Raw genomic sequence first — 24,893 nt, forward strand, 5'->3', positions numbered from 1 at the left:
CCTCAAAGCATGATGCTGCCACCACCATGTTTCACTGTAGGGATGGTGCCAGGTTTCCTCCAGATGTGACGCTTGGCATTCTGGCCAAAGAGTTCAATCTTGGTTTCATCAGACCAGAGAATCTTGTTTCTCATGGTCTGAGAGTCCTTCAGGTGCCTTTTGGCAAACTTCAAGCGGGCTGTCATGTGCCTTTTACTGAGGACTGGCTTCCGTCTGGGCACTCTACCATAAAGGCCTGATTGGTTGAGTTGATAGAGATGGCTGTCTATCTGGAAGGTTCTCCCATCTCCACAGAGGAACTCTGGAGCTCTGTCAGACTGACCATTGCATTCTTGGCCACCTCCCTGACCAAGGCTCTTCTCTCCTGTTTGCTCAGTTTGGCCGGGCGGCCAGCTCTAGGACAAGTCTTAGTGGCTCCAGATTTCTTCCACTTAAGAATGATGGAGGCTACTGTGTTCTTGGGGATCATCAAAGAGTGCAAGAAATGTTTTTGCACCCTTCCTCAGATCTGTGGCTCGACACAATCCTGTCTCGGAGCTCTACAAACAATTCCTTTGAGCTCATGGCTTGGTTTTTGCTCTGACATGCACTGTCAACAATGAGACCTTATATAGACAGGTGTGTGCCTTTCCAAATCATGCCCAATCAATTTAATGTACCACAGGTGCACTTCAATCAAGTTGTAGAAACATATCAATGATGATCAAAGGAAACAGGATGCACCCGAGCTCAATTTCGAGTCTTTGTCTTATTTCTATATTTAATATTTTCACAAATCTAAGAAACAGAAATGGCTGTCGTTTTACCTTTCTTGACTAGATCCAGCTTGTTCTCCTCATCACTAATTTTGTTTCCACTTTGGGTCTTGTAATATTGGTAGAACTCCTAAAGTAAGGTTCAGAACGACAAATTATCTCACAGTGGGGATGGTAGTTAAACGGAGGAGATCAACTGGAATGGATCAAATGGAGGTATTACGCATTTTGGTTCCTTTAACAACACTGGAAAATCAATAAGTAGTGAATTAAATGATGTGAAAAAAAAACATTGATTTCAAAGTATAACAAACCATACAACTCTATGCACAAGGACTACTTTTAACAATTTATACAGAGCATTCTACAAAAATTAATTTACAGTAAACACTGTGCAGTTGCAAAGTTTGGTAACTATTACGGTAAATTGCCCGAAAGCATTATTTGCATTACTTATTATCATTGAGTAAACTCTCCTCAGCACTTTTTCAGCCAAATTGATGTAATAACTTAAAATCCAGAGTTGAGTTATTACCAGTTTAGGGAGGACCACATAGGATATTATGGCCAATAAGATCACTACACAGGCTGTGATGAAGTATCCAAAAGCAGCGTCATTTATCTCCGAGCCACCTGGGGAAGGAGAGAGAGAGAGAGAGTGATCTGTATCACCTCTCAGACTTACTTGAGATAGCACAGATCATGGAGAAGGCAGCAAAAGTTCCCGCCAAGCCTTGCCCACTCATGATGGGTGTGGTGTATTTGGTAGGTAGCTGGCCTGCCATGCCAAACAGACTGCCCTGCAGGATAGCTCCAAAGGCTGAAGAGGTTGTAAAAAAAAAAGTCCAGTCCAGTCATACAGCAAGGAATTATCGCTTGATGAATTAATGACTACTCATTAAGTGATCCCAATCTGCCCCATTTAATGCTCGTACACTACTCTACATATTTATTTGGACTGTGAAGCAAAATCTTTTAATTTGGTTCTGTTCTCTAGTATTTTGGATTTGAGATCAAATGTTTCATGAGGCAACAGTACAGAATGTCTGTCACCTTTAATTTGAGGGTATTATCATACACATCTGTTTTGCCATTTAGAAATTGAAGTATTTGTCATAAGTATTTGAACAAATTCAATTATAGTGTATTAAAGTAGTCAACATTTTTGTATTTGGTTTCCATATTCCTAGCACACAATGACTACATCAAACTTGTGACTCTACAAACTTGTTGGATGCATTTGCAGTTTGTCTTGGTTGTGTTTCAGATTATGTTGTGCCTTATAGAAATGATGGTAAATAACTGAAAGCGCGAACCACCACATTTAATCATGGCAAGGCAACTGGAAACATGACCGAATACAAACAGTGTTATTCACTCCGCAAGGCAATCAAACAAGCAAAGCGACTGTATAGAGACAAAGTAGAGTCACAATTCAACGGCTCAAACATGAGACGTATGTGGCCTATAGGACAAACCAGTGCCACCGACACAGCCCGCTACCAAAGACTGTGGACCAACATGAGTAAAACATTTAAACGTGTTAACCCTTGCATTCCTAGCCGCATCCTCAGAGCATGCACAGACCAGCTGGCTGGTGTGTTTACTGACATATTCAATCAATCCCTAACCCAGTCTGCGGTCTCCATTGTTCCTGTTCGCAAGAAAGCTAAGGTAACTAGCACTCACTTCTGTCATCATGAAGTACTTTGAGAGACTAGTCAAGGATCATATCACCTCCACCCTACCTGATACCCTAGACCCACTCCAATTTGCTTACCGCCCCAATAGATCCACAGACGATGCAATCGCCATCGCATTGCCCTATCCCATCTGGACAAGATTAATACCTATGTATTGGGGCGGCAGGTAGCCTAGTGGCTAGAGCATTGGGCCAGTAACTGAAAGGTTGCTAGATCGAATCCCCGAGCTGACAAGGTAAAAATCTGTTGTTCTGCCCATGAACAAGGCAGTTAACCCACTGTTCCCTGGTAGGCCGTCATTGTAAATAAGAATTTGTTCTTAACTGACTTGCCTCAGGAGGCTGAAGAAATTTGGCTTGTCACCTAAAACCCTCACATTCGAGACCATCCTTTCAGACTGTATCACAGCCTGGTACGGCAACTGCACCGCCCTCAACCACAAGGCTCTCCAGAGGGTAGTGCAGTCTGCACAACACATCACCGGGGGCAAACTACCTGCCCTCCAGGACACCTACAGCACCCGATGTCACAGGTAGGCCAAAAAGATCATCAAGGACAACAACCACCCGAGCCACAGCCTGTTCACCCCACTATCATCCAGAATGTGAGGTCAGTAGACTGAAAAACAGATTCTATCTCAAGGCCATCAGACTGTTAAACAGCCATCACTAACATAGAGAGGCTGCTGCCAACATACAGACTCAAATCAAATTGATTAATTAAAAGGAATCACTTTAAATTATGGCACTTTAATAATGCTTACATATCCTACATTACTCATCTCATATGTATATACTGCATTTATTGCATCTATTGCATCTATCCATCTATTGCATCTTGCCAAAGCCACACGGCCATCGCGCATCCATATATTTATATGTACATATTCTTATTACATTGTGAGTTTTAGGTAGTCGTCGTGAATTTGTTAGATTACTTGTTAGATATTACTGCACTGTCAGAACTAGAAGCACAAGAATGTCGCTACAGTCGCATTAACATCTGCTAACCATGTATAAGTGACCAATAACATTAGATTTAATTTGCGACTGCACATGAAGTAACTTTCAAAGTTCTTGAAATTTTCCATATTGACTGATCTTCATGTCTTAAATTAATGATGGACTGTAATTTCTCTTTGCTTATTTTAACTGTACTTGCCATAATATGGTCTTTTACCAAATAGGGCTATCTTCTGTATACCCGCTTACATTAAGGAGGAAAGGAGGAGGAGGAGGAAAGGAGGAGGAAATTCCACAAATGAATTTTTAAGAAAGCACACCTGTTAATTGAAATGTATTTCATGAAGCTGGTTGAGAGAATGCCAAGAGTGTGCAAAGCTATCATCAAGGCACTTTTTTGTTTACTACATAATTATATATGTGTTATTTCATAGTTTTGATGTCTTCATTATTGTTCTACAATGTAGAAAATAGTTAAAATAAAGAAACACCTTTGAATGAGTAGGTGTTCTAAAACTTTTGAACGGTAGTGTATACAGTTGAAGTCGGAAGTTTACATACACCTTAGTCAAATACATTAAATCTCAGTATTTCACAATTCCTGACATTTAATCCTAGTAAAAATTCCTTATCTTAGGTCAGTTAGGATCACCACTTTATTTTAAGAATGTGAAATGTCAGAATAATACTAGAGATAATTATTTCTTTCAGATTTAATTTCTCTCATCACATTCCCAGTGGGTCAGAAGTTTACATACACTCAATTACTATTTGGTAGCATTACCTTTAAATTGTTTAACGTGGGTCAAGTGTTTCTGGTAGCCTTCCACAAGCTTCCCAGAATAAATTGGGTGAATTTTGGCCCATTCCTCCTAACAGAGCTGGTGTAACTGAGTCAGGTTTGTAGGCCTCCTTGCTCTCACACGCTTTTTCAGTTCTGCCCACACATTTTCTATGGGATTGAGGTCAAGGCTTTGTGATGGCCACTCCAATACCTTGCCTTTGTTGTCCTTTAGCCATTTTGCCACAACTTTGGAAGTATGTTTGGGGTCATTGTCCATTTGGCAGACCCATTTGCGACCAAGCTATAACTTGGTATAACTGATGTCTTGAGATGTTGCTTCAATATATCCACACACTTTTCCTCTCTCGTGATGCTATCTATTTGTCCACCAGTCCTCCTGCAGCAAAGCACCTCCACAACATGATGCTGCCACCCCCGTGCTTCACGGTTGGGATGGTATTCTTCAGCTTGCAAGTCTCCCCTTTTTTCCTCCATACATAATGATGGTCTTTATGGCCAAACAGTTCTGCTTTTGTTTCATCAGACCACAGGACATTTCTTCAAAAAGTATGATCTTTGTCCCCATGTGCAGTTGCTTATTTTTTTTTTTAGACAGGCTTTTTTATGGTGGTTTTGGAGCAGTGGTTTCTTCCTTGCTGACCGCCCTTTCCGGTTATGTCGATATAGGACTCATTTTACTGTGGATATAGCTACTTTTGTACCTGTTTCCTCCAGCATCTTCACAAGGTCCTTTGCTGTTGTTCTGGGATTGATTTGCACTTTTCACAGCAAAGTCATCTCTAGGAGACAGAACGTGTCTCCTTTCTGAGCGGTATGACGTCTGCGTGGTCCCATGGTGTTTATACTTGCGTACTACTGTTTGTTCAGATAAACGTGGTACCTTCAGGCATTTGGAAATTGCTCCCAAGGATGAACCAGAATTGTGGAGGTCTACAATTTTTTTCTGAGGTCTTGGCAGATTTCTTTTGATATTCCAATGATATCAAGCAAAGAGGCACTGAGTTTGCAGGTAGGTCTCGGAATACATCCACAGCTACACCTCCAATTGACTCACATTATGTCAATTAAAAGCTTATAAAGTCATGACATCATTTTCTGGAATTTTCCAAGCTGTTTAAATGCAGTCAAGTTAGTGTATGTAATCTTCTGAACCACTGGAATTGTGATACAGTGAACTATAAGTGAAATAATCTGTATGTAAACAATTGTTGGAAATATTACTTGTGTCATGTACAAAGTAGATGTCCTAACTGACTTGCCAAAAGTATAGTTTGTTAAAAATACATTTGTGGAGTGGTTGAAAAATGTGTTTTAATGACTTCAACCTAGTGTATGTAAACTTCTGAATTCAAGTGTATCTAAGAGGGTGCCCATGGTTACGGATTCTGGGTTTTACCTGGTAGGTTCCATGATAATTTGTGTGAGATTGAGGGATTCTAGCTTAGATTGTAAAATGGCTGGGGTGTTAAGCATATCCCAGTTTAGGTCACCTAACAGTACGAACTCTGAAGATATATGGGAGGCAATCAATTCACATACGGTGTCCAGGGCACAGCTGGGGGCTGAATGGGGTCTATAACAAGCGGCAACGGTGAGAGACTTGTTTCTGGAAAGGTGGATTTTTAACAGAAGAAGCTCGAATTGTTTGGGCACAGACCTGGATAGTAAAACAGAGCTCTGCAGGCTATCTCTGCAGTAGATTGCAACTCTGCCCCCTTTGGCAGTTCAATCTTGTTGGAAAATGTTAATGTTAGGATTTTTGGTGGCCTTTCTAAGCCAGGATTCAGACATGGCTAGGACATCTGGATTGGTGGAGTGTGCTTAAGCAGTGAATAAAACAATCTTAGGTAGGAGGCTTCTGATGTTAACATGCATGAAACCAATGCTTTTACTGTTACAGAAGTCAACAAATGAGAGCGCTTGGGGAATAGCTCTGATGCTGGGGGCTGCAGGGCCTGGGTTAACCTCTACATCACCAGAGGAACAGAGGAGGAGTAGATTAAGAGTACGGCTAAAGGCTAAAAGAACTGGTCTTCTAATGCGTTCGGAACAGAGAGTAAAGGGGGCAGGTTTCTGGGCACGGAAGGATAGATTCAAGGCATAAAGTACAGGCAAGTGTATGGTAAGATGTGAGTACAGTGGAGGTAAGCCTAGGCATTGAGTGACGATGAGAGAGGTTTTGTCTCTAGAAGCACCATTTAAGCCAGGTGCGATCACTGCATGTGTGGGGGGTGGAAGTACATGGCTAGCTAAGGCATACTGATCAGGGCTGGAGGCTCTACAGTGAAATAAGACAAAATTACTAACCAAAACAGCAATAGACAAGCCATATTTACATTAGGGAGAGGCATGTGTAACCGAGTAATCATAGGGTCCAGTGAGTAGCTAGGCAAGCTGGAGGCACGGAGATTCAGACAGCTAGCAGGCCGGGGTTAGCAGCAGGCTAGCAGATGGGCCTCAGGGGGACGTCGCAACGGGGGAGCCTGTTGAAACCACCTCAAACGGTTACGTCGGCAGACCAGTCGTGATGGATGGGCAAAGCAATTGAAGCCCAGGAATTGCTTGATAGATCTATTCGGCTAGCCGGGAGATGGGCCTAGATTCGAGACAGAGACATTAGCCAGGAGTAGCCACTTGGTTAGCAGCTAGCTAACTGTGACGATCCGGAGTAAAGGTTCAGAGCTTGTGGTAGGAATCCAGAAATATGGTCGAGAAATGCAGTCCGATATGCTCTGGGTTGATATTGCGCTGTGCAGGCTGGCTGTGCAGGCTGGGAGTTGACCGGGCGGAAGCTGGCAGATGTCTCAGTTAACGATGTTGGCTAACTGACAACTAGCTAGTAGCTGGCTAACTTGAAGGGGGTTACGGTTCTAAAGTATAAAAAATAGCAGATTCATACCGCATTGGGCGAGGTGGTTTGCAGGAGAGTATGTTCAGTCCGTAGATGGAAAAATTAGATTAAAAATATATACGAAGAAAGAAACGATATATACAAGGGATGGGACAAGACAATCAAATCATCCCACTGCTACACCATATTGGATTCCCTAATATATTCTTGATATTTTCTCCACTTCCTATCTGAATGACATGCCCAAAGTAAACTGCAGCTCAGGCCCTGAAGCCAGGATATGCATATAAGTGGTAGCATTGGAACGAAAACACTTTGAAGTTTGTAGAAATTTTAAAATAATGTAGGAGAATATAACACAATAGATATGGTAGGAGAAAATCCAAAGGAGAACCAACCGGAATTATTTTTTTAAGAGAGACCATCCTCTTCGAATTGCAAGAGAAAGGTCATATTGCAAATTAGCTCCCTGGATGCAATTCCTATGGCTTCTGCAGGTTGTGCGTGAAGACATTACGCACCTGCTAAAATCGTTTTCCTATTGAACATACTTCTTTCCAAAATAAATATTATAGTTTGATTACATTTTAAGGTATCTGAGGAGTAAATAGAAACATATTTTGACTTGTTGAAACAAAGATTAGGGGTAGATTTTCGGATTCCTTTCTCTGCAAGTTGAACGAGTGGATTACTCAAATCGATGGCGCCAACTAAACAGACTTTTTGGGATATAAAGAAGGATTTTATCTAACAAAAACAACACTACATGTTATAGCTGGGACCCTTTGGATGATAAATCAGAGGAAGATTTTCAAATAGTAAGTCGATATTTAATCGTTATTTGTGATTGTATCACACCTGTGCCGATGGAAAAATATTTTGATGTGGGCCGCCATCCTCAAACAATCACATGGCATGTTTTCGCTGTAATTGCTACTGTAAATCGGACAGTGCAGTTAGATTAACATTAATTTAAGCTTTCAGTTGATATAAGACACATCAATTTTTAAAATCCATAATATTTATGATTATTTATTTGAATTGCTAGCTAGCGGGACTCCTATCCCTAAGAAGATTCTTAAGATATATGTGTTGACTGAATATAAGCAGCAAGTGATGTCTGCTAAATATTGGGGCAGTCATATACTATAGCCTCTTCACCTACTGTACATACAGATGAGTTACTCACTCATTCATGGCTTTGGATCAAAATAAATTAGTACCAACATTCTTTCTGATAGTCTTTAATAAAACATTTTTTGACTGTCCGCCTCATGACCTCAAACTGTTCCATTTTGTTTCTCTCCATCGCCAACACGCATTTTAAACATTTGGATAATAAAGCATTTAAATGCATAATGAAGACAGAAGCCGGCTCTTAATGAGTTCTGAGAGCCGATCTGTTATCCAATGATTATTATTATTATTATTAACCCTGCATTATGCTTGTATAAAAGCCCCTTAGATATTCTCACAGAGCAGATTTGCCATAAAAAGCACACATTTGTAAATCCCAAACTCAAAAAGTAATTAGAAAGGTAGATACAAAAGGTAGTAATCAAGTGACATGGCCAAACTTTAATCGACAGAAAATAGCCTGCTAAATGTCTACAAAGAAGCATGACAAGGTGCGCAGCTGAAGCTACTGACCTGTCTGTCTCTGACTTCGACCAGCTGTGATCGAGATGCTCCCTCCACTCAGACCATCGATGCTTCCTTCGCTCATACATCCAAACAACTCTCTGGTCCATGATCTCTTCAGACCTCTATTTTCATGATTAGCCTGATTTATTTTTCTTGAATTCCCTGTACATGCAATTCAGCTTTTAGCTGCCATATACTGTATACTGAAATAAAGCTAAACTCAGTTATAGTTATCCTACTAGTTGTGAATCAGTGGAGGCTGCTGAGGGGAGGATGGCTTATAATAATGGCTGGAACGGAGTAAATGGAATGGCATCAAACACATGTGTTTGATGACATCTGTGAGGGAAGAATTATGTATTTACCTGATTTATAATAGTAAGACTTTTCTGTTCTACTAGTGTCTGTGTTTTTATGGTCATCACTCCTCTAATCTGGCCGTATGGTCACCAGAGATGGCTTGATTTGACAAATTAGTTAAAGACTGCATTACATAGACAATACTGTGTTTTACTAGAGATAGCTAAGGAATAGAACAATCCCTCATTGTCTTAAAATCATCCTTGCATCTGGGAAACTAAATCAGGGTGGGGTTAAGACAACAACCCACGTGCAGATAACGACAGGATGAACCCAGAGTGGCTTATGATGCCCCAATCTGCATGGGATGTGTGGATCCAATCATGATTAAGCATTTTTAGTGTCAGCTAAAAATAGTATTCTGTATTGGTGTAAAGGTTCGGTTACTCGGTACAACACTCAAGGGTGTGGGGTCGACCAGGCTCACTATTGCAATAATTAATCGATATTGAATAAAGATGATTGTTTGAAGAAGTGACAAAGTCTCTCTCACTTGATTAGAATATTCCAAGACAAATCCCACCTATGCCACTCCAGCCATTACCACGAGCCCATTTTCCCCAATTAAGGTGCCACCAGCCTTCTGCGTTGTGAATTCCCCCCTAAAACGAATACCTTACTTGTCATTCTTGCACTAACACTTGACTTATCTTACAAGCACTGATTTTACTGATAGATGCTTTAGCGAGGAATGTTATTCTTTGCAATGACTGTGATATGTGATTGTTCTATCTACCTTAGTTGAATGCACTGACTGTAAGTCACCCTTGATAAGAGCATCTGCTAATGAACAAAATGTAAAATCTTAAATAAAGACATACTACATTGAGGGTGCTGAGGACTAGTTCTACTTTCAGGACAATTCAGATGATTGAAGGGGAAAAGATTTGACACATTAAAAGAGGGAGGAAGGAGGCAAAAAAGGGACAGTAGAAAGGTCGCAAAAACTCACAGTTTATGATGACAATCTTGATCATGGTCAGCGTGAAAAAGGGGAGGGGTGCCATCTCTATTTTAACCAAAATGGCTGTCAGAAGAAACACCACCAAAATCACTGCCAGGCTGCCCATGATCCGAAACTTCTGAGGAATCCTGTGAGTTAGAGAGTTGAAGTGAAATATCTGAGGTCAATCTTATGCTTATTACGAGTGTTTCTCCTGCCTAGTACACTTTTCACAGTGTACACATCAGGGCCAAGCTGAAATGCAATGGCCTGGCTACGCATCCACTGTAGTTGCTGGAACCGTCCTAGAAAGGACAATGTGAAAATAATATATCTGCTCTAGTACAGTGCAGCTTGGGTCGGCAAGATAGTGTAAAAAGGGTACAATTGTCTAAGTTGAACCCCAAAGGAAATCTAAACATGCCTGCTCAATACATGCACACATTATCATATTAGATGTCCAGCAAAAGATTAAAGTCCTACTCCAGTCAAAGATTGTCTATTATATTTGCAAGATACTTCTAGTGACTGCTCTAACAATGGAAATACATGTCCTGGAAGGCAGGTGGGAGGAGGAGAGATCAGGTGGGACCATTCTAGCCAATGAGTGTGCCAAAACCTCACATTGTTGCTTTTTATTCATTTTCACGTAGACTTGATTGTGTGTTTTGGATAATTGTCTTGCTGCATGCCTGAAAATTCGCTTCAGCTTCAGCTGACAGACGGATGGCCTGACATTCTCCTGAAGAATTCTCTGATACAGAGCAGAATTCATGGTTCCTTCTATTAAGGCAAGTCGTCCAGGTACTAAGGCAGCAAAGCATACCCACACCATCACACTCCCACCACCATGCTTGACTGTTGGTATGAGGTTCTTACTGTGGAATGCAGTGTTTGGTTTTCGCCAGACATAACGGGACCCATCTCGCCCTTGTGTGTGTACATGACTGCATTTATACTTGGTATATTGTTTTTCAACAGGAAAAGTAAAAGATAGCTGTAGTGCATCTTCAAGATGAAACTTTTGGAGTAGTGCTTTAATGCATTAGGAAAGATGTGGTTGGGGTGGTGGACAAACCTTTGATGCAGGACTGAGTTGAGACAGGTGAAGGCCAGTAAAGGCACCATGGCACAAAGTGTCATTACGTTATTGAACTTGGCCTCCAAAAGGCTACGGTTGTTCCCTTCTGCCCCGGTCCCATTGCCTGACAGGTTGGTGCCCATTTGGGAGCGGTCTCTGAGACGGCTGCTAAAATACTGTACAGACAGAGGACAGCCACTTAATTTTTGTTAATTGCTGATGTGTGGTGATAGTTCTGGCACAACATGTCTGCCATGCACCCTTGTGGGTGCTATACATCTTTAGTGGAAGAAATACAATAATATATAAAATATACAATTATGTGAAGCACATTGAGCATGCTATAAAATGCTATTTAATTTAAAACCATCATTAATTATTATAATGAGTAGATTAGGGGTTATCAGTACTTCTGTTAATAATAACTGGCTATCAAGAAGATCTGAAAAGTAAGACTTGAGACATATTTAGACATTGATACAGACATTTCACTAACAGCTCTGGCATTGTATCGTTGAAATATATTCTTTAATTATTCACAATCTTAAGGTAGATGATACAAAAAATATTGTGTGCTCTACCATGGTGGCTGTCATAAAGAAGTTCCATGGCAGGAGCGTTCCTAAGCCCAGCATGAAAAAGATCAGCCACACGCCATTGTTTCTGTTGGATGACAGAGTAGAGGAAACTAGGGTTACAGACGTTATTTGTAATTTGACAAAAAATACCATATTATGTAGGCCCACAGAAATTATAAATGTAGAATGGTAATTACTTGACTGTTATGATACAAAATGTGGGGGATTCAATTAAGCAAATTCTAGTCATTTCTGCAGGACTATGTGCAACCTCTGGGGGAACCCTGGACGTCTGACTGACCTCAAGGTGAGCCCGCTAACCACAGTCCCTGAAGAGTTAACTCCCTTAGGGGAACTCATAACACACTTCCAATCCAAAGGCTAACATAGCAGTTACATTACCATTTGGTGCAAAGAAGTAACCAAGTGTGTCACAGAAACTTGATACTGTATCTGAGGGCGCATTGTCAAAATGTGAAGATGTCACCATACACACTGAACACATAAAGGAGGCTGCTACTCACTTGTCTTTTGGCTCGTGGACGGTCATTATTTATCTTCAGTGATTACTATCACCCTTTTCCACACTTCAGCACCAAACCTGAAAGAAATGGGTTGGATTGAAAAACATTTCATGTTTTTTCCCTTTAGTCATGTCGAGGAATACAAGAAAACAAACTCATATTATTGCATTTTATTTTATCAACTACATTAGAGAAAAAAATGCAAAGAGGGTTTTAGGAACTTAAACTGGGTTAGTGGAATAAAAAATCATATTTGAATGAATATGGGGCTATGAGGTCTGAAAACTAGGGTTAGACTACATTTCCACTGTGCTGAAACTTCAACTGAATGACTGAAATGAAGATCTGCTGACTCTTTGCATGCTATTCAGTAGCATACTGACTGATAGCCTAGGCTACAGTTTTTTTTGCTCCTGTACAGTGTAAGATTGATATTCTTAATATTACCAAACATCGAGGCATTAGACAGAGAGAGCATCATGCAATGTGATAATGAGAGATCAAAAACTTACAGCAACAGACTCAGTATCATCAACTACCCATTTCCAGACAGTTGTCAAGATCTTCTTATTTTTTTAAAGTTGAGAGGTAGGCTAATGGACATTCTAAGAACTCAGATGTTGACTCCTCCCAAAATCAGGGAAGCCCTCACTCCTCCCAGTGCAACTATGTGTGCGTTTCAGAAGCTTATAGTGACTAACTGGCGCTATCTTAATGTCTACTCTGCCCCACAGCCTCCCGACACGCTTTTCCATATTCCCCACACTACGGGGAAGAGAGCTGTGATGTATCAAAAGAATAACAACTTAAAATGAATAAGCTACATTATTTTTCTCTATCTGCTTAATAATTATTACATTTTCAATTGGGATCTGTAGGCTATGACATCTCACAAGGTAGCCTACTGTGTTCAGTCTTAGGACAATACTGGGCAAAATGGATGGTCTGATTAGGTTGATCATTCTAACAATGTGCAATTCAACCTTATCAATAACTTCCTTCCTTTACTTTTTCATTGCCCCGTGTCTCTGGGGTGAAATCATTGAGATGCACACCTCCCTGTCTCTCTCTATCACTCTCTCTCTATCCCTCCCTCTCTCTCTCTCTGCCCCCTCCCTCTGTCCATCCCTCACCCAGGCATGCACATTCACAGACCTTTTTTCTTTAAAAACCGTCTCCTTTTCTCAAATTTAGCCTAGGTCTTGTGCTCCTCTGGTTAGCAAATGCAACTCAGCAAGTGCTCTACTCCCTGCACTTAAGGGGCTTGAGCATCAGCAGTAGAGCACTCACATATGCCACGCTACACATGTATCAAGACACTTATGTGTTGCGCAAAAGTACTGTGCATGTAGTAGGCTAGGCTATAATGATCAGTCAGACAGGGTGCAGATGTAAAAATCTAAACAAATAGTTTAGGGGTATAAATGCAATAACCCTACCCTCCAAGCCTCTAAACATTACACGGTAAGCAAATTATTATAGAGCCCACTACCATTTGGTCAACCAATAGCCTAAGTACAGCCCTGTCTACACTGTGCAAAATCAGGAAAGCTCTCTCTTAACAACACATGAACTGTGCACTAAAATCCAAATGCATTGTTGGTCTACAGCACACAGTACACTGTACCATGACGTGCAAGGCATCATTGTTGCATAATTCTACATACATTTTCCTGGCGCAGTTGTATTTACACAGACCTTAGCTCCAAATCAAACATATACAACTATCTCAAGTCAGTAGGAGTAGTCATGTCTGACGCAACAGCATGGAATGATGTTGCTGGCAGGATTGAGTTGAGTGAAAGCTGTGTGAGGTTAAGCAGGACTTAGGAGTCAGGCCTACAGTGTCTCCTGACCCCTCCTGTCTCAGCCTCCAGCATTTATGCTGCAGTAATGTATGTGTCGGGGGCTAGAGTCAGTCTGTTATATCTGGACTATTTCTCCTGTCTTATCCGATGTCCTGTGTGAATTTAAATATGCTCTCTGTAATTCGCTCTCTCTTCCCTTCTCTCTCTCTGAGGACCTGAGCCCTAGGACCATTCTTCCAGACTACCCGGCCTGATGACTCCTTGCTGTCCCCAGTCCACCTGGTCGTGCTGCTGCTCCAGTTTCAACTGTTCTGCCTATTCTATTCTATTCCGTTCTGTTCTATGGAACCCTGACCTGTTCACCGGACGTGCTACCTGTCCCAGACCTGCTGTTTTCAACTCTCTAGAGACAGCAGGAGCGGTAGAGATACTCTGAATGATCGGCTATGAAAAGCCTGCTGACATTTACTCCTGAGATGCTGACCTGTTGTACCCTCAAAAACCACTGTGATTACTATTATTTGACCATGCTGGTCATTCATGAACATTTGAACATCTTGGCCATGTTCAGTTATAATCTCCACCCGGCACAGCCAGAAGATGACTGGCTACCCCTCATAGCCTGGTTCCTCTCTAGATTTCTTCCTAGGTTTTGGCCTTTCTAGGGATTTTTTCTGAGCCACCGTGCTTCTACACCTGCATTGCTTGCTGTTTTGCGGTTTTAGGCTGGGTTTCTGTACATCACATTGATATATCAGGTGATGTAAGAAGGGCTATATAAATACATTTGATTTGATAAAAGAATTTAACTGTAACGCTCATCGTTGGAATGAGGTGAGGACCAAAGCGCAGTGTGGTAAGTGTTCATCATTATATTTATTAAACAGAGAACACTAAACAAAATAACAAAAGAGAACGAAACGGTTCTGTAAGGTGACAGACACATAACAGAAAACAATCACCCACAAAACACAGGTGGGAAAAGGCAACCTAAGTATGATTCTCAATCAGAGGCAATGAACGACACCTGCCTCTGATTGAGAACCATACCAGGCCAAACACAAAACCACAACATATAAAACATAGACTACCCACCTAACTCACGCCCTGACCATACTAAAACAACGACATAACAAAATAACGAAGGTCAGAACGTGACATTAACTCTGGATAAGATCCCATGTGATTTCAGAAATAAATAGGTATGAGGGGTTTATTTCCAAAGACGTGGCAGTCCTTGTGAAATATCAAAATGTGTTAGCTCAACGATTGACGAATGCCAAACCCAAGCAAAACAACATTTGCCCTATTTAATACATGCAGTGTACATGCAGTACACTCTTTTGTGAAAGTAAGTAGAGATTTTTTGAAAGAAAACCTCAAATCATGAGGGAGGCTCTCCTAATCTTTTTTAATCCAAACTGAGATGAATAGTAGCCTAATCATGGCTAGGCTAACTCTTAGAGAATCTTAAGTGATGAGCAATTGTGGTTGATCTTGCAAAGACTAATACATAAAAGTAGGCCTAATATTTAATAAAGGGCCTCATTTTTCACATAATTTAAGTAGCCTAATCTTTAACAACATAGGTGTTATTGTGTTCTTAGCATTGGCCAGTTTTGGTCTTTGACCTCCTCGCTATAGACTGTTTCATCGTTATCACTGTTGTATTGTCAGAAAACTTAACGATGGTGTTGGAGTCGTGCTTGGCTACGCAGTCATGTGGAAACAGGGAGTACAGGAGGGGACTAAGCATGCACCCCTGAGGGGCCTAGGTGTTTTCAGTATCGGCGTGGTAGTTTTGTTGTTTACCCACCCTTATCACCTGGGTGCGGCCCATCAGGAAGTCCAGGATCCAGTTGCAGATGGAGGTGTTTAGTCCCAGGGTCAGCACTATGGTGTTGAACGCTGAGCTGTAGTCAATAAACAACAAGTCAGAATAAATTACCAAAATGTAAATGTATATTTGTGTGTATAGTCCTGTTCTTTGTCATCTAGGTAATTGTATCAGTTTAAACTTAGGCTACCAGATATGTCAGCAGATATGTCATACAATATTTAGAGCCAATTGAATTAAGATATTGTGCAAAAACACACGGTCACTCTTCTTTACAAAATATGATTGAGGGTTCAAATGAGAACCACTAAGCCTGAGCTCCAGCTGAAGAAGGTGGGGTTATTTTGAAGAATAATTTAGGCTACTGTCATGTTAGGCTAATTATTATTGCTGATGACAAGCATACCCATAACACTATGCAGTTACCACCATGATTGAAAATATGAAGAGTGGTACTCAGGGATGTGTATCGTTGGATTTTCCCCAAACAAAATGATTTGTATTCAGGGCAAAAAGCTTATTTCTTTTGGTAGCACTTATTTGTATTTCCTTTGCCTCCAACCCCTTTCCATGCGTGGAACGGATGTGGGTGGGGCTAGGTCTACATAAGGATGCTAAATGTAAAAAATTCACAAAAGCTCTGACGAAGGCCGTGAGGCCGATACGTAAACTTATTAAATATCAGTGATACTACCAAGAGCAGTGTGCGGTTTCCTTTGTCCTTCATCTTGTTCAACTGTTGCCATGCACCTGCAAAGAGATTGCTCAGATGTGCGAGTGCCTTTTGAATTTTATATTTGAGTGACACGAAAATTACTACAAAATATGTGGGCTAAAAAACCTAGCAAAAGAATGTTAGCTGACATGGGCTAGTTGTTCTGGACATTTCCATGAATAGCTCTCTAAAGGTATGCAATGACTGACATGACAAGAGGAAAACTGATGATGCACTACCCAATTTCGAAATTGCACCTTGTGCATTCTACTATTACAACTTTTAAGCCGGACTAAGTTTAGGGGGGGGGGGACCACTGCGCCCCCCTGCCGACCACTCTCGCTCCACAGTTTGGGAACCACTGTTCTAGAGAATACAGACCATTTCCAATGCATATTTTGAGTTTTGTGGACATGCACCATATGATGACAAATTCTGAATCCAGATGCGTCTTTTAGATATTTATAATATTACTCAGAATATCACACATGGACATTTCTTGATATGGACTCAGAACTGATATTTGAAAATAACAGAAACCTTAACCTGACAACACATGAGATATTGGCAAAACAAACTAACAGTTAAAACTAGGTAATAAATAAACATATCTAGCAATGGCACAATGAAGTCACAGTCAATTGTGTGGCGACAACGGTTTCTCAGAATCATATCCCTCTAACCCACAGTCCTCTCACCACATTCAAGATATGAAACTTATCTTGGCTGAGGTCCATATCCGGATCTTGAAAGCACATTTTGAAAGCACATTTTCTGGTGCATTTCTGAGTTTCCAGCACATGCTCAATAATTTAACAATGTGAAATCCATATTTTTCTTACATGTACAAATCATTTGTGGATTCCCTCCAGATATCATACATGGTATGGCCGGATATTGACTCATTAGACATAAGCTTATGTGGACAACTGATTTATTTTTTTAAATACTACATAGTATATTTGTGACTCGTTTCAAGAAACTATGCATATGTCGCGCGTCACTACTTCACAGGAGAGCCATTTGAATGTAAAAATGCGTTTTTTGCAGAAATGCCTTCTGGAACATGTGAACTTTCATGTGCCTTAATTACAAACTTGTATGGCATCAATAAATATGAATACAATTGTTAAGTTACGAGCCTAGTTAGTTTAGCCATGGAAAAAGTCAGGAACCTTTCCGCTAGCCATGATTGACTGAGATAATGGGTGGGCTGGACATGTCCAGAGATGAGTTTGGATTGGTCTGCCACGTAGCACGCTTCTGTCTATAACATTAGCTGGTCAGTATGTGTAGGTAATCCTTTCTAACACAGATTTTTTTTAAATATATCACAATAGTAGAACTGCAAACGTGTTTCTCTCCACTTTCTGGAGAACCGAGTTTTGAAATCAGTGGAATGTCCAGTGGAATTAGAGTATGATAGCTAAGGAGATGGAGAAAATGATTGCATTTGACTTCAAATATGTAGAGGGAGTCGAAACGAGAAAACACAGAAGGCTGTTGAATAAAACACGTCTCCAGATTACATCTTCAAACTAAGGGCAACCATGGCATCTGTGACAGGGAAGAAGTGTCCATCCAAGTATAAGATAGTCTAGCTAGCTACATTTTTAGATATTACATGTTTCTAATTTTGTCAGAAAATCATTATCATTTCAATTTAAAGCGTACTTTTAGCTAGCTAGCTCACTTTAGCTGGCTGTCTCACTAGCTAACATTACGTGTATGATCTGTGTAGTAATATTTTTCATATATCAGAGCGATTTGCATTGCTAGTTATTGCCTAATGTTAGCTAGCAAACATTGAACCTGGTTTGTTAGTTACATGCAGATTCATGCAGGTTAGTAACGTTATGAGTTGGGATTATGGTTGATTGTTTAGCTATCTAGCTACATGTCTAAACAAAAGACTCCACTATGCAAGTTACCATTTCAATACAATGTTCATGATGTCACTGCAACGGCTGTTGATAGACGTAGCTGGTAAATTCACAGAATAACTGACAAATTTAAAAACGCTCAACACCCGTTGAGTATGGCCGGTGTCAGTAAACGTTGGCAAAAAAGGTAATTCAATTGTTGCCAGCAGCACAGTTAGTCACCAATGCTCTGGATAACATGAAAACAGTTTAACAAGTGAGCTGTTCTCTCATTTGTGTCTGGAAGTGGCTAGCAAGTTAGCTAATCCAAGTTTATCATTTTAAATCGTACCCGCAAAACACCAGTCTCAATATCAACAGGGAAGAGGCGACTCTGGGATGCTGGCCTTCTAGGCAGAGTTGCATAAAAAAAGCAATATCTCAGACTGGCCAATAAAAAAAAGATTAAGATGGCAAAAGAACACAGACACTGGACAAAGGAACTCTGCCTAGAAGGCCAGCTTCCCTGAGTCGCCTCTTCACTGAAGCTGCCAGTTGAGGACTTATGAGAAGTCTGTTTATCAAACTAGACACTCTGATGTACTTGTCCTCTTGCACAGTTGTGCAGCGGGGCCTCCCACTCCTCTTTCTATTCTGTTTAGAAACAGTTTGCAATGTTCCGTGAAGGGAGTCTTACACAGCGTTGTATGAGATATTCAGTTTCTTGGCAATTTCTCGCATGGAATAACCTAAATTTCTCAGAACAAGAATAGGCTGACGAGTTTCAGATGAAATTATTTGTTTCTGGCCATTTTGAGCCTGTAATCGAACCCACAAATGCTGATGCTCCAGATACTTGTCTAAAGAAGGACAGTTTTACTGCTTCTTAAATCAGGACAACAGTTGTGCTGTGCTAACATAATTGCAAAAGGGTTTTCTAATGAACAATTAGCCTTTTAAAATGATAAACTTGGATTAGCTAATACAATGTGCCATTGGAACACAGGAGTATGGTTGCTGATAATGGGCCTCTGTACGCCTATGTCAATATTCCATAAAAAAAATCTGAAATTGCCGTTTCCAGCTACAATAGTCATTTACAACATTAACAATGTCTACACTGTATTTCTGATCAATTTGATGTTATTTTAATGGACAAGAAATTAGCTTTTCTTTCAAAAAAAGGACATTTCTAAGTGACCCCAAACATTTGAACGGTAGTATATTTATAGAATATATATATACACACACGCACGCACACACACACACACACACACACTAATATACACACACATACATATATATATATATATATATATATACACACAATATCTTTAAAAAATATATTTTCCTGTATTATTTCCTGTAAACCCTGCCACTCCTCCCCTTTTTGGGGTAAACTAATGAACAACAACACTTAGGTTTCCACAGCTTATTCATTCTATATACATTTTACGGGCCCAATCTATCCTCTATTTCTGATGTTCTGATGTCTATTTGCAATATATTTCTAACTGTGCTCTTTCACAAAAGTTCTGAAGCTATATAGTCCCACCCTTCAGCTCCATTCAACCCCTCCCATCTATCTCTTTACACAATCCATATTGCTATTATTATTATTATTATTTATTCTCGCATGTTCACCGAGCAACAGATAATTTGAAAATAAAATCACAAATGTACACTGCACAAAAATATAAATACAACATGCAATAATTTCAAAGATTTTTCTTTGTTACAGTTCAGATAAGGAAATTAGTCAATTGAAATTAATTAATTAAGACCTAATCTATGGATTTCACATGACTGGGAATACAGATATTCAGCTGTTGGTCACAGATACCTTAAAAAAAGGAAGAAAAGGTTGATCAGAAAACCAGTCAGTATCTGGTGTGACTAGGCCTGTTAACGCCACACCAGCGGTCACAAGTGATGACCACATTAGTCACATTAACTAGGCTTCTCCATGCTCTGATGCTGCTGGTAGTCATTAGTAGCCTACCAAACTTGCTAACTGCATGGCAACCAGCACTCTATTATTCCTATAATCACTCTGACATCAATGCAAATGTTATTGAAATCTAATCGAACACTCCTGAGAGTCTATGAGCTCATTGCGCAACATCTCTATAGGCTATGAAATTGTGTGACAAAACAGGGTTTCGATGGCCTCAATTAAAAAGAGGAGGCCCCATCAGCTTTCTATATTTATTTCTCAACTTTGCTAATATTAAGCACATTGTTTTGCTTTACAACAGGAGCATAGCCTATCTGGCCGGCATGGAAATGAACCACGGGGAAAGTGTCTTCCATTCACTATTTATGTGCATAGATGACATGTATTTTTTCCCTTGGCCTCTGTTCCAAGACAGGTGCATGATAATGGTCCAATCTAAATCCAAACCAATTTCACACATATATTGTTTAGCATATGTAAAGACAAGACTAAATGAAGAATAGACTAATGGGTGACAATATTATCACGTGTGAATGATGCCCAGCATGTGTAGTAAGGCAAGAAACAGCACATATCTTTTTTTGTCGACTTTTTCTAATCATAGTCACCCACCTCTTGTAGCCTAGCCCATGTATCACAACTAAAGTGGCATGATAACTTCTTAAAATTAAGCACATTAATCCTCTTTACAACCAATGTAGAGCCTAACTGGCATACTGTACATAGGCGATAAGATAATTTTCACCATAAAAATACACTTTTATAATAAAGCATTACATTACAATTAATATATGCCTTTGGATAAGGTAATGTTTTGGTCCTAAGTGGTACCAAGAATGAGATAAAGAACTTCGTTTAGGAGACCAAACTGAACAACAATTTATAGCTAATGCTATCTAGCTATGGGATACTCCTCTTTCAAGTAAAAGGTTATTTGTGTAATGTTCCTAAGATCTGTTATTCGTCATGTGAGTTGAGATGGGTGTGTCTTGGCTATAAATTATACTAATAACTGTTGTGTAAGCACTCTCAGATATATTCATTTATAGACACTGAATTGATCTGAGAGTCACAGGGCTATGGTGAACCTCATAATTAAAGATTTACTTTATAATATGACTCTTGACTTGTGTGTAGTTTGCTCTCTCATTATTTGGTAATATAGGACATTTCCACGACACTGTATTCACTTGGGATCTATCACATCCCACAACTATCCCAGAGTATGTTTATAATATTTATTTCTCACACAGAAGGACAAGTTGACCATGAAGGCCTGATTCACACAGTCTTCTCTGAACAGTTGATGTTGAGATGTGTCTGTTACTTGAACTTGTGAATGATTCATTTGGGCTGCAATGCCAAGAGTGTGCAAAGCTGTCATCATGCAAAAGGTGGCCATTTAAAGAATCTCGAAGAAAACACATTTTGATTTGTTTAACACTTTTTTTTGGTTACTACATTTCATAGTTTTGATGTCTTCACTATTAATTTACAATTTAGAAAATAGTAAAAAATAAAATAAAAACTTGAATGAGTAGATGTTCTGAAACTTTTGACCGGTACACAAACTCTTCTAACCTGTTTCGGCTAGGAAGCATGCCGACGCCTTTAGAAGTAAAAGAGCCTGGAAGAGCCTGGAAGATTGTCACACTGGGAACCTTTCAAGATCAAAAAGGTTCCTTTAGGAACCCCTCTGAAAAATGGTCTTCGTTCGTGGACCCCCCTTTTGTGATGGGAGGTGTTTAATTTGGAACTTTTAAAATAATATATTGTAGAGGTGGCAGCCTATCAGAAGATCGGAGGCTTTGCATTCACAGGGTTCTTTTTGGCCACCAGTTAGAGTAAATATAACTTCTGTTCATCATGTTATGGTTGTACACTGCAAATGTAAATTTTCCTTGAATATTTGTGCATATTACACATTCTAATATCATAGTTATAATTAACATTGCTGATTGCATAGTGTAATAAAGTGGTACTATTCCAACTTTGCATAGGATCTTGAGGAACTCATACACCTCAGTAAGTCTCATTGAATCTACAAAACTGTCAGTTTTCAACCTTAACATGTGATGACAATACAACAGAAAAGATGAACAGGAATGACATTTACTCCCATGGGTGACCTAAAAATATCTATCTGAAAGCCAAGGTTCTACTAAGCCATGCCTCCAGTCCAGGGTTCCTCCAGTTCCTCTATTATAGGTGTTTTGGTGTTACTCTGGACCCTGATCTCTCTTTTGATGAACATATCAAGACTGTTTCAAGGACAGCTTTTTTCCATATACGTAACATTGCAAAAATCTGAAACTTTCTGTCCAAAAATGATGCAGAAAAATGTATCCATGCTTTTGTCACTTCTAGGTTAGATGACTGCAACGCTCCCGGATAAGGCACTGAATAAACTTCAGGTAGTGCTAAACACAGCTGCTAGAATCTTGACCAGAACCTAAAAAATTATCATATTATTCCAGTGCTAGCCTCTCTACACTGGCCTGTTAAGGCAAGGGCTGATTTCAACGTTTTACTGCTAACCTACAAAATATTACATGGGGTTGCTCCTACCTATCTTTCCGATTTGGTCCTGCCGTACATACCTACATGTACGCTACGGTCACAAGATGCAGGCCTCCTAACTGTCCCTAGAATTTCTAAGCAAACAGCTGGAGGCAGGGATGTCTCCCATTGAGCTTCATTTTAATGTCAGTCTGTTATATCTGGAGTATTTCTCCTGTCTTATCCGGTGTCCTGTGTGAATTTAAGTATGTTATCTCTAATTCTCACTCTCTCTCTTTCTTTCTCTCTTTCTGTCTCTCTCTCTCTGAGGACCTGATCCCTAGGACCATGCCTCAGGACTGCCTGGCCTGATGACTCCTTGCTGTCCCCAGTCCACCTGGCCGTGCTGCTGTTCCAGTTTCAACTGTTCTGCCTGCGGCTATGGAACCCTGACCTGTTCACCGGACGTGCTACCTGTACCAGACGTGCTGTTTAGAACTCTCTGGAGACAGCAGGAGCGGTAGAGATACTCTGAACTATGAAAAGCCAACTGACATTTACTCCTGAGGTGCTGACCTATTGCACCCTCGACAACCACTGTGATTATTATTATTTGATCCTGCTGGTCATCTATGAACATTTGAACATCTTTGCCATGTTCTGCTATAATCTCCACCCGGCATAACCAGACTCCACCCGGCATAACCATAACCAGGACTGGCCACCTCTCGTAGTCTGCTTCCTCTCTAGGTTTCTTCTGATGTTCTGTCCTTTCTAGGAGTTTTTCCTAGCCACCATGCTTCTTCACCTGCATTGCTTGCTGTTTGGGGTTTTAGGCTGGGTTTCTGTACAGCACTTTGAGATATCAGCTGATGTAAGAAGGGCTTTATAAATACATGTGATTTGATTTCTCCTCACTGAACAGGCACATTCCTTTTTGTAGAAATGTGTCACTGACCTCTGCATATCTGGTCACATTTCTTTTGTCAAGTTGGATTTTATCATTTGATTTATGAGGAGGAAAGTAGGGAACAGAGTTAAAAGGTACTAAAGTACTCATATCAGACAATATCCATCCTACTCTTTTTTAACTTCAGTGGCTAGTTGGCCAGCATGAAAGCAGACCAGACAAAACCACTGTCATATATTTAAATGCTGAGCTTTTAATCTCATGCTGAGAGTGCTCCAAAAAGGGGTAATGAAATGTGGCCAATTGACAAGAAACAAAAGTAGTTTCAAACATAATATAATGTGTGTGAGTAACAGACATTGCCAACTGTGAGCTTTTGAATTCGCTACTGTTAGAGGGAATTTGTCATGTTCAGCCAAAGTACAATTGGTATTGCTTTTCCCTTCACCTGCATTGCAGAGTGGAGGGAAACATTTAAGTTATATTAATAAACTAGCTAACATGGAAACCATTTAAAATCTACTCGTACTCTTATGATAGTTAAGACATTATAGTGTTTACTATTATAAAAATAGTAACATCAATCACCCTGCAGAGTAAAGTACATTTTACAGTATTTGTTGCACAGCTCAGTGCTATTTTGTGTGAGCAAAATTGAGCCCATTACATTTGTATACGTAAATCTGGAACACTCAAATTAGTATGATATGTTACATTTGGTATGACATTAGGTCATACCAAACATACACAAATGCCTAGCAACCCAAAAGTTGTGTTTTGGGTGTTTGAATCTCATTTTGGCAAATTAGCAACTTTGGACTACTTACCACTTTTTAGCTACCTTGCAACCACTTAGCATGTTAGCTAACCCTTCTCTATAACCTTAACACTTTAACCTTTCTCCTAACCTTAACCCCTAATCTAACATGGCACATGATACTAAAACAGTTGAATGTAATATATCATACTAAAGCAGTCAAACGTAATATATCATACTAAAGTGGCCAAACATAATATATCATACTAAAGCAGTCAAACGTAATATATCATACTAAAGTGGTCAAACGTAATATATCATACTAAAGCAGTCGAATGTAAT

General features: G+C 40.0%; 1 protein-coding gene across 1 annotated transcript in view; it reads right to left on the bottom strand.

Moving 5' to 3' along the window:
• LOC110493193 (equilibrative nucleoside transporter 1-like) overlaps positions 1-24,893 on the bottom strand; it is a 40,271-nt gene that overhangs the window by 10,336 nt on the left and 5,042 nt on the right. Inside the window, exons 2-8 of the mRNA XM_036948395.1 lie at positions 12,207-12,283; positions 11,686-11,767; positions 11,102-11,280; positions 10,033-10,172; positions 1,441-1,575; positions 1,291-1,388; positions 807-885 (exon numbers count right to left, since the gene is read on the bottom strand). Coding sequence (XP_036804290.1) covers positions 807-885; positions 1,291-1,388; positions 1,441-1,575; positions 10,033-10,172; positions 11,102-11,280; positions 11,686-11,767; positions 12,207-12,232 — 739 coding nt within the window. The 5' untranslated portion in view covers positions 12,233-12,283. The remainder of the gene's footprint in view (positions 1-806; positions 886-1,290; positions 1,389-1,440; positions 1,576-10,032; positions 10,173-11,101; positions 11,281-11,685; positions 11,768-12,206; positions 12,284-24,893) is intronic.

This window comes from Oncorhynchus mykiss, chromosome 17 (genome assembly GCF_013265735.2).
Source record: "Oncorhynchus mykiss isolate Arlee chromosome 17, USDA_OmykA_1.1, whole genome shotgun sequence".
Classification (NCBI taxonomy): Eukaryota; Metazoa; Chordata; class Actinopteri; order Salmoniformes; family Salmonidae; genus Oncorhynchus; species Oncorhynchus mykiss.